This window comes from Carassius auratus, unplaced genomic scaffold (assembly GCF_003368295.1).
Source record: "Carassius auratus strain Wakin unplaced genomic scaffold, ASM336829v1 scaf_tig00214259, whole genome shotgun sequence".
Lineage (NCBI taxonomy): Eukaryota > Metazoa > Chordata > Actinopteri > Cypriniformes > Cyprinidae > Carassius > Carassius auratus.
Genome location: NW_020527582.1, coordinates 196,980 through 211,930, shown reverse-complemented (window position 1 = coordinate 211,930; position 14,951 = coordinate 196,980). Strand labels below are relative to the sequence as shown.

Genomic DNA, 14,951 nt, shown 5'->3' with positions numbered 1-14,951 from the left:
GATGCAATATTTCAAAAAGTTAGACTGGCTTTACCCTTTACAACATCACAGATACACTTACAGTTTTAAAATATTTGCTTTATTTTCTGTTTCTATATGTTCTCGGCACTTTATCATTGCATTTTTAAAATCGTATTGTGCAATTCTTAAATCTTATTAAACAATAACAATTCAATATCATTTTTTAATTGAATGACTTGTTACTTGCGTGTGACTTGTGTGTGACTTATATTATTTGGTTTCATCTCTTGTTTGAATGACGCACGGTATGTTTGTGAGAGTGGTTGCTTGACAGCATGTAATCAGAGCCCTTTTATGATTGGAAAATGATGAAATGACACATGACCGGTGGGAAAGGTTGTTGACTGTTATGGGGAGGGTGTACAGACAGAGTGACTGAAGGGGGCTGTCCTAATTAAACCTGGGCCATGCTTGAGCTTGTCCGGAGAGCTGTCATCAAAGGGCAACTTGAATCAGATGACTTCCACCACAACACAGATGCATTTGGCTAAATTTCTACACAAAGTGCATGGGCCATTTCTATGTGTTTATGTATATCAGACAAACAGTCAGTCAGAGAAAGAATGACAGGATTTTATAAGGCTGGCAGATAAGGAATGATTAAAGTAGGATATATATATATATATTTTTAACCTTCACTTGGAAGTTTTTGCTGTCTTTTTCTTGGACGCTTCTTTCAACTGGCTTCAGAGCAATGGCTAGTTGTGGAAAATGTGATGTGCTCTTGCGCCTATTTGTAGGCCTGCTATAAATAGGGTCCTGCTGGCAACTCACATGCTCTGCTGTGATTGACAATTCTAGTGCTACTTGGACAGCAGGCTCCAAAGAACAGGCAAAGAAACATACTAATGGTGAGTTCTTGAAGTGTTATGCTGTTTAGTCAAGAAATTCAAAGTCTCAACTATATGTGTTGGTTTGAAATCAAATACAAACTAGTGCGTTTGACCAAATTGAAATAAGCAGACAGCAGTTCCTATTTATAACTTCTCTGTTCAAATGGTTGGCTTGTTGAGACTAGCTGCCCTCGAAACAGAATGGTTCTGTTTAAACTATATTTATAAAAATTCAGTTACATATTGTTAATATTGTTTTTACTTTCAGTGTTTGTATTTCTTAGTTTGATTGATTTGTATGTTTTGCTTTTCAGTTGTTCACCAAATAGCTAGCAAGTGGAACTTTACATTTTGGTTCCAATCGCCCGGAGACCGACCTGTATTTTATCCTGCAGAAACACTGAGACCCCACTTAAAGAGACTGGTGGGTTTTTTGGACTGTTGAAGTTATTTATTTTGGACAATGACATCCAGGAGACCCATGACCCGCTCTTACTCTGGAAATGGGAGATCGGGAAGCCAAAATGGGGAGGATGTTTCATCGGCAAGCGGAAGGTCAGAGAGCCGCAACTACCTCTCCAACGTCAGGCCTGAAAACAGGTAAAAGTGTATCAAATTTGATTGAGGGTGCTTTTCTGCCTTGTTTGATTGTGAAAAGCCGTTCTGCTTGTGTCAGAGTTATCCAAACCTCCAGTATGGATGTTGATTTTGAGGTTTATGATGGTTTTCAGGTCTAGAAATTAATTGTGTTTTTAATAAATATTTTGGAAATACTTAACTACAGTATTTTACTAATCATTGACATTCGTGAAATAAATAGAATCAAAAATGTATCTAAATGATATGGAATATTAATGGTATAATTAATGGTTAGAACATGATCATTGGTTTTTATGTGCCACTATTCTCCTATTCTCATACTTTTTTTTTTATTAAATGAGATCCCATTTTAGCACACGTCAACTTAAATACAATCACAATTTTATCAGTTTAATATCATTTGCTGCTGTTGAAATACTGAACTAACTATGGTTTCCATATTAGTTGTATTGTGTTGGCTCAACCACGGTTATGCCAAGAGAGACCACAACGATCTCCCCATTAGCAACAGCATTTACTGTATGATGTACAGTATTACAGATGCTCCTGGCTGTGATTAAAATCAGGGTCACACAGTGACTAGTCCCTAGTTTAGATGCTCTTGTCTAATGAGTGTAACGTTGATTTGACTCTTTTCTAAATAGCTTTTCAACTCACAGGTATTCAAACTACAGGCCGTCGAGGTAATAAAAGCTTCTCAAAAGGTCAATCCCAAACTAACTACACTTCAAATAACAGTTTCTACTCCCCAAAATGCCTTTCTGCTTTGGTTTGTTTTACAATTTCAGAAATACCAAATTGAAGCCAATTGCAACGTGATCAATACTGTGACCCACCCAAATAACCACTGTATATTGTACATGAAAAAGTCCACTATAAATGATACCAAAACAAACTTTTACATGTTAATATTATAAGGCTAAAATGATACCATCTCACCCTGTTATTACCTTACAGCCTTTCCTCCCAATGACACCGATAATTATAATTTTACGTTTTACTACTTATATTAATAATATACTTTCCTGTCTGCAAACTACTGATTTATATAACAATGTTTGGATTAATTTTATGTAATATATACAAGCATTCCTGAAATGGGGATTAATGAGTTGACAAATATGTATTGGCCATTTCCAGGAGTACACTATGTACAGTCATGGCTCACTTGACTGAAGAGACCCAGCCATGTTTTGAGACCACCATAAAATCAAAGGCAGTGTCAGAAACATGCAATGTCAAGTTCTCTTGTGTGGTCACAGGTAAGTTTCTTTATGGTTATGAAAATAAATGAAAATACTGAATGCAAGGGTGAAAGATTAAAATACCATTATTTAATGAGAGCAAACTTCCTTCATTTTACTCACATTTTCAACAGGTTACCCGGCTCCTGAGTTGACCTGGTACAAAGATGACATGGAGTTAGATCGATATTGTGGTCTTCCCAAATATGAAATATTTCGCAATGGAAAAATTCACACACTCCACATCTACAAGTATGACCTGACTGCTTATTCTAAAGAAATACATTTTATGCATTCACATCCAAATCAATGATTTCATTGTTTACACAGTGACTATTAACTACATTTCTTCATTTGACAGCTGTACAGAAGATGATGCAGCCATTTATCAAGCCTCGGCGAGGAATAGTAAGGGCATCGTCTCTTGTTCTGGGGTGCTGGAAGTGGGTACCATGAGTGAGTACCTGATCCACCAAAGGTTCTTCGCCAAACTGAAACAGAAGGCTGAGATCAAGCGACGAGAGCTGGAAGAGAGTCGACGTCGGGGGAAGGAGAACATGCAGATGGAACAATTAAATGTGATTAACCAGGAACGCTTACTAAGGAAGCGTAGGATTCCTGCTGGGAACGACACCCTGAGCTCTTCTCCCACAACCCAGGATGGAGAGGAGAACTTGACCTCCCAAGGAACAGATGAAGAGCAGCCTGCAATCATAGATGATAAGTCTGATAATATCATGGTACAGGCTTCTGTAGGAATAACAGAGATGAAAACAGAGAACGGTAATGAGAAACTCAGCCATATCTGCGATCCAATGGAGGTGGTCACCACAAAGCAGTCTGCCAAAGAGAAACCAGGTGAAAAGAAGATGCGTATTACCAATGGATTTGATAAGATGGGTGTTATTAAACCCACCCAGAGCAACAGAAAACAAGAGGATGCTAATGAAGGAATGAGCCTGGCAAAATACTTAGCTGAATCTGTGCAGTCACAAGCTGCTGAGGAACATCAGAGTTCTGCAAAGTCACAGGAGATCATGGAGGTCGATGTTAGACCTGTCCAAGAAAATAAACGAGAGCTGGAGATGGAAAGGGACAGATTAAAAGAAGAGGAAAGGAACCGATCACGAGAAATTGAGCGGGAGAAAGAACGAGAGAGATCCAAAGAGAGAGAACGAGAGAAAGTTAGACACACAGAACAAGAACAGAGAGCTACATCTGGGCCTTCAACCAAAGCTGCATCACACAAAGAGCCAGAAACTCAACACAAGTCAGCTCTAACATCGGTTTTTCACTCCCTGAAGGACATATTCTTTGGCAAAAGCAAGAAGTCAGAGACAACAGAAACCACAAAGAGAACAAGTGAAGTTATCATAGAAAAAGAAATTCCACAACATCTCCCTCCTTCACAAACACCTCCTCAAGAGTCTTTGGTCTATAATAAGGCCTCTGAGCATGAGGCACCAAAGCTGGCCCAGGAATCATCTCAAATGGTGGTTTTGGAAGTAAAAACAAAGCCTTTACCACAAACACAAGACTCAGTTGTCCTTAATGATATCATAAACTCCAATTCAGCTGAACATGTTTCTGAATTTCATACAAACAAACTTGAGGATGTGTCTCCCACCCCTGAAAGAGAGCATGTTGAGAGCATTGGAGCAACACTTAGACTTTCTGTAGGGGAGAATGAGTTGCCAAAGGACGAGAGTAGTCCAGAGGAAGTCCAGCAGATTGATCAATCTATTCTTCTCATGGTGAGTTCATCACACCTCTCACTTGACAACCTGCCGGTTTTGTACATCTGTAGCGCAGGGCTTCCTGCACCATGGCACATGGGAGTTATTTATAGAGAGCACATTTGTGCGACAAGACTTGAGTTTAATTACACCAGTCCATAGCCAAGATGATAACACTGACTATACTCAAGAGAACACAGTAGGCAGCTTTGAAATTATTTGCTCTTTAACTTCTCATGTAAGGACTGAAAGTGTCAGCATTGTTCTTATAATGACTATTTTCTTGTCAAAACTGCATTCTCAGTGTTTGGAATACAGTACACAAATAAAGCGGGGCATAAAGTCTGAGAGCACTAGTTAAAATTTCTATTTTTGTTTCTAATTAAATACAGTTTTAATTACAATATTGTACAATATTTATTATAAGCATTACAGTTTAAGAAAAATATTTGTGTGTAACATGTTATTTTTTTTCTCAACTAAAATTACATGTTTTTGAAAGAAGTCTTTCATGCTCACCAATGCTACATTTATTTGATCAAGATACAATAAAAACAGTAATATTGTGAAATATTATTACAATATAATTTTTTTTTTATTATATTTGTCATATATATTTATTCCTAGCTCATAACTCATTCTTCAGTGTGAAATATTAAACCTTGCTTATTAAAAGCTTATTTAAAAAAAATAAAAAATACTGATCATTACTTTTCAGCTTCTCAGAACACCACAACTTCTGAGCTCTGCTTTTGTCTTATTTACGGCTCTCTCCCAGGATTTTGAATAAGGGCCACTGGCCCTTTAACAATCAGTAATACACAGAGTGAGCATGAGTCAGACTAACTGGGTTTTTATCTTATCTAGAATAGTTAGAAAATGTGTTTTCATGCGTCAGCAGACATTAAGAACAACATAATCCCATAGACAAATTCTCTAGAAATTTTATTTACTCAATGGGACCAACTAGTATTCGACCTGAAATGGGATGTATTGTCATAATCATGTTGACTTTAAATGGACGTGTTATAATGATAGCCAGGACATGATGAAGGACAGTTGCTGGACACTAAGACAAGAAGACAAAACCTCTTCACATTTTCCAGATTCTTTGGTTCCTCATGTCTTAAAATAAACCTGTAATCTGTGCTGAGAGAAGCATTACCATACAAAGAGAGTTTACTGACTGCTAAACTTGTATACATTATGTCAGAGAAACCAAAGTCAGCTGGCAATTCACCGTTACTGAAAAATTTGAAGCTCTTTTAGAACCTCTCTATGTATAATGGATGATTACATGCCCAAGATGCCCTATTATTCATTCTGGTTTTAGACTTTATTACAAAACATGTTTACTTACTGTTTATGCAACTGTAGACAGTAGTTGAGCTTCTTTCTTGGCAAGAGTGTGCACATGAGAACCCTCACATGATTTTTAAAATGCCATGGCTGAAGATTAGAGAGAAATGAGGCTGTTAGAAAGGCATGTGGAACCACAGTGATTGCATCATCGCTTAAAACCAGTCACTGCTAAATGCTAGAATTATAATCATGTTTGTTAGACAACAGGGTGAATGTCACCTTTAGTTGATTCACATGTGCTCTACAGTCTCAGACAGGACAAACATGTGATAGCGTTGCACCTGGCATGTAACACATTCAGCTGTTTTATTTCCTATGTAATGTGGAAGTGCAACCACCCTAGCGTCTCGTGGGAAGTTAATGTTAGTTGTTGTGGTGTGTCAGTTAGAGGAACCCTGCACATTCATCTGAACTCTGTGTGTTGAATCACAACAGAGGAACTTCTGTTAAAAGAAAGCTCTTGTAGGAACGATCTATAAATGTGACAAGCTACTTCTGCCACTACTGAAATGCCACTCCATTTTCAGTTTTTTTTTTTACAGTTATATATTTCAGTAATCGTAACATTATAACAGTGTGAACTGATTATGTTCTAATATGGAATATACAATGTGATATGGTTATAAAAGTGAAGTGAAAGGGATATATATACTGTATATATAATTAAGTCATAAATATTAAGTCGTTTTTGTTCTACATATTTGGAAAATTGCACAAGATTGGTAGTCTGAGACTACACATTTGTATATAGTTTCAAATATAACAGCTTAAAAAACAAGTAAACACACCAAATGACCAAAATGTTTTGTTAAGGTGTATGCTTATTCAATAAATATAATATTTTATATAAAAAACATGACATATTATACATTAATGATAAAAATTCTAAGCTTTTATAAAATAAAAAATAAACTTCTTCCTCAGTTATTGATTTTATGGTCTTAGGAGCAAATCAATCCAAGCATAAAAGTGATTCATTACGCTTTTTTACTTTTTTATTACTATCCCATAATTAATATCCTATTCTGTAAACATCAAGATCTAGTGCATGCCAAAAGGACAATCTAAAACTGTACAATCTGTGCAGTGAATTCAGTGTTATGAACCCACAAGTTACCTATTTAACAAGCAACTGTTTATGTCTTAAGGCTACAGGTAACCATACTAAACCTAGTGACACAGATGTTCCTGGTTCTGTGGGCTTGTCCAATCCTCCATTCGAGACTGAAAGTCTGGAATTTACCTATCCTGCGGATGAGGTCATGCGAGTTGCTGAGGAAATGCATATTTTAGAGGAACAGAGGGGCTCAGCTGCCCCCCTGACAGACCTCATCATGGCAGACCTGGAAAGCATGCAGTGTTGTGAGAGCCAGCCAGAGTCTCAGCTTTCCCCGCTTGCCGACTTTGTCCCCATCGAAGTGCACACTGAGTCCCAGTCAGCTGAGCTGAGAGTAGAAGAGAGCAAAGAGCCAAACGAGAAAGTAATTCCTCATATGGAGGAGGAAAGTGTTACAAAAATGCTAGAGGGAGGTTCCCTGACAGGGAAAAATGAAGAGGAGATGAATGATGCAATAGAAGGGAAATCTTACACTGCAGAGGAAAATGAGTCGGTGAGTGACTTTGTCAAAGAAGAGTCAGTCCTTCCTGTAGCTGTAGTGATTGACAGAGGATATGAAATGAATGATCAGAATTCATTGTCGCCAGCATTGGAGCTAAGCCAAAAAGGGGATTTCATCACTCTTGTGTCTGAGAGTGCAACGGAAATTGATTTTAAACCAGATGAAAACTCAATGCCAGCACTAAATATTAGTTTCACAGAGAATAAAGAAGTTGCAGCTGACTCTGTTAAAGTGAACGATTTTAATATGGAGCATAATAAAAGCATTCCAAGTCAGGGTAGGAGTGCTGAAGAAAAGGGAAAAGATAGTGGTGAAGAAAATACTGAGGAAAGCGCTGAGGAAAAAGACAATGTTAATACTGAAAAAACAAAGGATGACTCCAGCCAACCAAAGAAAGATGATGTTAAGAGAAACAATAATGTTGTTCCAGAGACAGAGGCATCTGTTGTAATTCCAGAGATGGAGATCCCCAAAAGTCCAAGACGAGGTGAAACTGAGGTTATAGAAACTCAACCGAGGCCATACAAAGTAGATAAACCAAAACTCCTTACAAAAGCACAAGCAGAGAGGCGTTTGACTGAGAAGGACCAACCAGCAGTCCAACCAATCATAATACTCCCTGATACAAGAGAAACCGTCATTAAGAATGTAGCAAAAAAGAGATCTACCCCACTCATCCCAGAAATCAAGGTCACATTGCCAGAAAGAGTCAAACGTGAAGAACCTGTTATTGCACCTAGAAGTGAAATTCTGAAATTAGAGACTGAGAGGGTTATGCAACCTTTAACACAAGAGGTGGCACAGATATTTAGAGAAAGGGAAAGACAAATGGATGATGCCACTAGAGCATCAGGTGAATTATCCTCCAACAGTGCCTTAGTTACTCCAGATCTTTTGGGTGTGGCAAGGAACACTCAGTCGTCACCTTCTGTGGAGAGAACACAGGAAATTAAACCACAAAATCTAGAAGCAAGAGTGAGAGGTGGAGTAGAACAAGGAAGTATCAACACTGGGTGGGGCAGGGAAGATGAGAGTAATATCCCTATAATCAACATAGCATGTGCTGATGACAACACAACCACTCTTGAACAAGAGCAAACTCTTGTTCAAAGTCACACCTCACTTCCTGGCATAGTAATCTCACAAGATATCCCTCCCATTTCTGTCACTAATGCAGAAAGGCAGACCGATAACAAAGAACATGACTCTGAGACTTCAGTTACTATGCCAAAAAGTGAAAGCAATCAACAAGGTCTAGTTGCTATTTCCCAGAAACCAAAAGAGCAGCTCATGTCCCAGCTGAGTCCTGATATGTCTATAAAAACTCTGCCTAGTATTACTAACCAAGACCCAGATAAGGTTCCCCAGCTGAAAGACACAAAGGTAGAACCTGAATCTGACAGGCTTCAAAAAGACAAACCTTCCATAGAGAAACTTAGCCTAACAACCCCTGTGGGACCTACACTCCCTCCACTAAGTCCTGCCAGTTTGCGAAGGCTAATGGCGAAGAATAACCCAAACTTAGAGAATCAGGGGTCCACCTCAGCTGCATCAGTGGATGGAAGTGAGAAGAAAGGGGAAGAGAGTGGAGGAAGTACACCTACATCCACTCTGTCCTGTGAGAGCAGCCCAAAGATGAAGCGACGAGACAGTCTCACCCTAATACCCTCAGCCACCCCTGAGGAGCTGGCTTCTGGTGCACGCCGAAAAATCTATCTCGCCAAAACCAAGTCTGAGGATGAGGGATCTGACACGCAGGGTAAGAGGGATAGTCCGTATATGTCGCCCAGTCAGGCACGCAGGGCCGCTTTCCTGCAACTTCAAAGTGGGCAGCAAACACCACCCACAGAAAGACGTTCGCCATTGATGGCACGACGCAAGGCCACGCTGGATGTGCCAAAACCTAAGGAGGAGACGGCAGAGGTGACAGACAGCACAAAGACAGAAAGCAAACCAGCAGAAAAGGAGAAGCTGGACCCCTTCAAAGGTAACACATATGTATTTTTATACAGGTTGATTGCAGTTTTTCCAGTAGGAACCTATTGAGATATTTTATATCTATAAAAAAAAAAAATGGTACAAAACTGCACAAAAATTAAATAACAATTCTGTTAGCTGCTCAATCTGTATTGACCGATACTGATAATATCAAAATGTAAAAAATGCCAGAGGGTGACAGGTTCAGATCCTGGACTAGACCAACATAAGCCTTCTTAATATTCTTGTTATTATCCTTCTTTCTAAGCAAGTGTTCTAATTTTGCACCGTTCAGACATTATCATGGTGACACCAAGATGTAGGGGAACGACTGATGTGGAGGAAGAGTAAACACTACTTATCTTTAACTTGTTGCCTCTGTCACATTACCCTTGATCCTATTTCCATTCAGCACCTCAGGTTATCCGCAAGATTAGGGGGGAGCCCTTCTCAGATGCCTCGGGCCACTTGAAGCTGTGGTGCCAGTTTTTTAACATTCTTAGTGACTCCATCATCAAATGGTACAGAGACGAAGAGGAAATTGTGGAGATGGAAAGACGGTAAATTCCCCTGTAATCTTTCAACACAGCCAAAAAACCTAAACCAAGCTTAAAACAACAGAATGAAAAAGACTGAAGTTACTGTTGATAGACCAATCTGAATGCAGTAAATCTATGGTGTTCCTGTAGCTCAATTGGTAGAGCATTGTGCTATCAAGCACAAGGTTGGGGGTTTGATTTCCTGAGAACACATGATAGGTAAAAATGTATAGCCTGAATGCACTGTAAGTCGCTTTGGATAAAAGCTTCTGCTAAATGCATAAATGTAAATCTATGGAAAACATAAGACCAACACAACCTGGAAAAGTTTATTGATAAAGCACCTTACAAGCATTTTTCTACATATTTGAACAAATTACTGAAATGTTGACATATAACAATTATTCCGCTATGGCAGTGTGCACATTTCACCTCAATATTATAGCCTAAGAAGCATTTAATGCTTTAAATCTGAAAAGTTATTAGCAATATTGTTAGCTGCTTTGTGGACTTGTCATTCACTTATTTGTATTTGACCATGAACACCACAGCTGTTACTGGTGAGGCTCTAGTCAGAGAGTATGTAACCCAACACTGCCCAATTGCACCATCAGGGGATATTAAAATCTAAATTTGTTTCTCACAGTGCTGTATCAGCACAATGACGCCTTGCTCACACGCATACACCCTGAAATGCGTCATCTGTGCTTGTGTTTGTAACACACTGCCCTCAAGTGGCTGTAAGTTTGTGCCACTTTCCATTAATACAGCATAAAACAGGGTTTTAAAAAGTGTACACTATGTATATATGTATATGTACGTATGTGTATATGTATTTAAGACTATAATAACTTATTCAGCTTTTTAAGCTTGGTTCATTTACTATGCTTTTACTTTATAATTCAACTGTAAAGTGCCTTTGATTACATTTAATTTACATCTCTTCCTTTCTCTCTCTCTCTTTATCTCTCTCAGTGCTGGGGATGAGAGTCCAGTGGCCCTGGCCATAGTCCAGGCTTCCAGCGGAGACTGTGGAGTATATGGCTGCTCAGTCAAGAATGAATATGGGACTGACATCACAGATTACCTACTCAGCGCAGACAGTAATTTATAACTCATTGGTCCACTAATAAACAGAAATCTGCTAATGTATTATTTATTATGTTCACTTTGACATTGTTTCTTTTTTGGGCAGTCCTGTCAGAATTTTTCTTAAGGGAAGATTTAGAAGGTAAGACTTCTGGTGTAATTTAAGTGTGTTTATTGCTACAAATTAAAAAAAAAATTGTTTTGTTTACCTATATTGAATTTTCTGTGTTGTATTTCGGTCTTCTCAGTTGGAGAAGAGATTGAGATGACAAAAATGATGTTCACCAAAGGCCTGGCAGACTCGGGTTATTGGGGTGATAAATTATTTGGTCGCATCATGACGGCAGAGGCTCAGATTGGAGAGGGATCTGTACACAAGACCTGCAGGGCAAAGGTCATCTACGGTTTGGACCCTGTCTTTGACTCAGGCAGCACATGCATCACTAAAGTAAGAAATCCCATTGCATATGGAGCCAAGGAGGAGAGCAACCTGGCCGAGAGAAATCTAGAGATCACCAAACAGGTTTGAGTCTTAGTGGATCACTATTTACAAGTTATACTGACACAGCAAAAACGATAAAAAGAAAACATTGGAGAAAGTGGTTATTTATTAATTTAATTAATATTTGAAATATTCAGTTATTAATACACAAGTCATATATTTTTATGGTCTTTTTAGAGCTTGTATTATAATTGTATAAAAAAAAAATAAAAAAAAGAAGCTTGTGTATTTTTCACCACAGAGATTTTCAGTGTAGATATTTTTCAAGTAAAGTTTTCTTTCTTCTTATCCTCAGGCCTGTAAAATCCAAAATACTGTTCGGGAGTACTGCAAAATATTTGCAGCTGAGGCCAGAGTGATTGAGAACTTTGGATTCTCATTAGAGTAGGTCTATAAAGTAATATTGAATAAAAGGCATTTCTATGCAATGCATGTGGCTACAAATAAGAGATTGTGTCAAAATGATCTAATTTCAGACTTCTTTGCTTTTCTAAATAAATTCAGAGTCATCCCGCTTCACTTGATGTATCGACCTGCCAATACAATTCCATATGCTTCAGTAGAGACTGATCTGAATGGTGTGTATGTGAAATACTGTCTGATGGACAGCACAGGAAGACTGATCGCCAGAGCCAACTCTGAGGTGGAGCAGAAGTGTTGCACTTTCCAGCACTGGATCCATCAATGGACCAATGGAAATCTCCTGGTTACTCGGTTAGAAGGTAAAGAGATATTTACTTCACATATACTTTTGAGTAAGTTGCTAAGTACTATATTTTAAAATGTATCCATATAATCGTATAATATAAACTCTTGTGTGCGTTTCAGGTGTCGATACAAAGATCACAAGCATTGAAATTGTTACTAAGTCTAAAGGGTTGGTACATTTTACTACAAGATTATATTTTTCCTGATATTTTCACTTCCTCTTAAGTTTTTTTTTTTCTTTCTTTTGGAGAGACTAATATTTTATGTCTGCTGCAGGTATCAAGGCCTCACAGATAAGGGATCTCCAAAGATAATCGAGCAGTTCATTACTCAACATCAATGTAATTACTACTGTGGACTTTTGGGCCTAAGACCCTTAAAGCCAACGGAATCTCTACAACAACCTAAAATAAAGACCTCCAGGAGCCCTCTACTGGCCAAGAGGGGTGTAACAGGATCATCCAGCCCTCAGCTTCAGAAGAAAGGAACAAGCCCACAGTCCACCAGGAAAGGCACATCTAGCCCCAAAGTGGTTAAAAAGACAGGTGAAGCTGGGGAGAGCAATTCCACCACCAAACACAAAGCTGTGGAGGTCCCAAAAACTGTCAGGATGAGGTAGAAAGATGGATTAGTGCTCTTGGAAAGCAACTACGGCATAATTTTTTGATTTTCTTACCGAACTTTAGTTTGGAGCCTGTGTAATTATCTATAGCTAATGTTGTACAGGACAAATGGCTTCCTGTAAATGGATTCTGTCAATTGTCTTTGCACATAGTGTCTAAAATGTAACAAATAAGGAATATGGCTATGTAGAAACAAGGATAGTAAAAGGGTGAATGACCAGAGGAGTTTGGCCATTTTTAATATTACTGTGAACTGCTTTGCAGCTATCAAGTCACCATCAATACCTCCTGAGAGAACCTTTATTTTATTTTTAAGAGCTGAATTGAGGCAATCCCCTTTTAAAGGCTGAAGAAAAAACCTGACTGCCTGTAGACAGATGAACAATGTTTTCAGGTAGACTCTGGAACTTTATGATTTATTCAAATGTTCCCATGTCAAGTTTATAAGACTAAAGAACCTTGAGAGAGGGACTCTTCAAGGATTCCTCAAACATCTGTGATATATGTGTCTCAGCTGTGTAGAAATGCAGCTTTTGCTTGTAGCTATCGCTGAGGTGCTTTTTATAGTAGATTGTTCTGCTTTTAAAGAAATGTCCGTTAATCTGCAACACCAGTTCACCAATACTGGTTGTATATGGGCAAAGTATTAGTGTCATAATCAATGCAGATGTGTTTCTATCTTAAAGATGTGTCTCCTAGAAGAGGGGAAATCATGTGCTTTATTGTCACATTAAAGCCATTTACTATACTGACCATTTGGACTGTTCATGCGTCATCTGTCTCAGGAACCCTCTAACTTCACACAAATGGACTATACATATATTATACTAACATTCAAAAGTTATTTATAGTTTTATTCAGCAACGATACATTAAATTGACCAAGAGTGACAGTAAAGGCATTTATAATGTTACAAAAGATAATGTTGTACGTTTGAACTTTATATTATTTATATTTATTAATTTATAATAATTATGATAAAAATGACTTTGTTTAGTGGGGGGGGGGGGGGGGGGGGTCATCTGTCCCTCTGATGATAAATTCAAATTTAAAAGTGTATTGTTTTGTGCATATTTTTCCATTGCTAGCAGATGGGTCTGACCCAACAAAAATTTACCATTTATGAACAAGGTAATATTAAAAATAATTTAATATTAATAATGATAATAATAATTTTGTGCTGTGAAACATTGTTTTTCCCTCCATGACCGACACTAAAAATTTTGCATTACCCTTGTCAAAAAAATCCTATTGGAATTTCAGTTTATCCTTTTGGATCGTACTAGATTCTTAGAATCCTATTGGACATTCTGATTGATTTTAATGGAATTTCACTTTGTCCTATAGGATTTTATTTGATTCTTAGAATCCTATTGGACATTCTGATTTATTTTAATGGGATTATACTGTGTCCTGTAGGATTTTATTTGATGCTTAGCATCTTATTGGACATTGTGTTTTATTTAATGGGATTTAATTTTATCATGTAGGATTTTTATTGATTTGTATCATATTGGACATTGTGATTTTTAAATTAATATTCACTTTTATTTGATTGTGTTAATTACTTACTTTTTAAGAAAAACTTAACTTTTTTAGAGTAAAACTGTGTGTGTGTGTGTGTGTGTGTGTGTGTGTACTTGTAACCCATAAAAATGCAGCCTGCATATACACAAATATAGAAACTTAAATTCATAATACAGTTAGACAAATATAATAAATATTATATTTCATAATGTCAGCATAAGTTAAAATGTATTACATGTGACTAAGAATTCATAGAAACACAGACATCTATAATGGTGCTGCCTGAGACGCTTCCCCTTTAAGAAATCTGAATGTAGTGTGTGTGCAACTGTAGCGCGCGCATACTTTGAACAGTAACGATCAAAGTGGAGAGGAAGCGGAGGAAACTAGTGATTAACATTGTTTAACTTGTTAAAAGTTTATTTAAAGACGCTAAAAAGGAAGAAATAACGATACCTATCTGAGCTATATCCTAAACTAAAAATTTTGAGTGAATTAATTATGTCTGTTGGTGAGTTGTTGATCTCGTTACTGTATGTCTAGGAGTCTGCCATTAGATGCAAAAGCTAAA

The 14,951-nt window shown here is 37.7% G+C and overlaps 1 protein-coding gene and 1 long non-coding RNA gene across 3 annotated transcripts; one reads left to right on the top strand and one right to left on the bottom strand.

Moving 5' to 3' along the window:
• The first annotated feature begins 282 nt into the window (after positions 1–282).
• LOC113091633 (alpha-protein kinase 3-like) lies at positions 283–13,532 on the top strand. Of its 2 annotated transcripts, XM_026257211.1 has the most exons (15): positions 283–872; positions 1,169–1,454; positions 2,114–2,137; positions 2,595–2,716; positions 2,833–2,950; positions 3,060–4,452; positions 6,945–9,402; positions 9,805–9,952; positions 10,907–11,034; positions 11,127–11,162; positions 11,269–11,543; positions 11,818–11,906; positions 12,027–12,244; positions 12,351–12,399; positions 12,507–13,532. In XM_026257211.1, the coding sequence occupies exons 2-15, from the start codon at positions 1,318–1,320 to the stop codon at positions 12,847–12,849; spliced, it is 5,538 nt and encodes a 1,845-aa protein (XP_026112996.1). In that variant the 5' UTR covers positions 283–872; positions 1,169–1,317; the 3' UTR covers positions 12,850–13,532. The 2 variants fall into 2 exon arrangements, with proteins under 2 accessions (XP_026112996.1, XP_026112997.1); XM_026257212.1 differs by lacking the exon at positions 2,114–2,137 and having other exon boundaries at positions 284–872.
• On the bottom strand, positions 1,311–7,246 carry LOC113091635 (uncharacterized). Its single transcript, XR_003287414.1, has 4 exons — positions 7,140–7,246; positions 5,795–5,883; positions 2,822–2,854; positions 1,311–1,444 (listed from the first exon to the last, which is right to left on the bottom strand). It is a non-coding gene; the product is annotated as an uncharacterized LOC113091635 (long non-coding RNA).
• Positions 13,533–14,951: the final 1,419 nt, after the last annotated feature.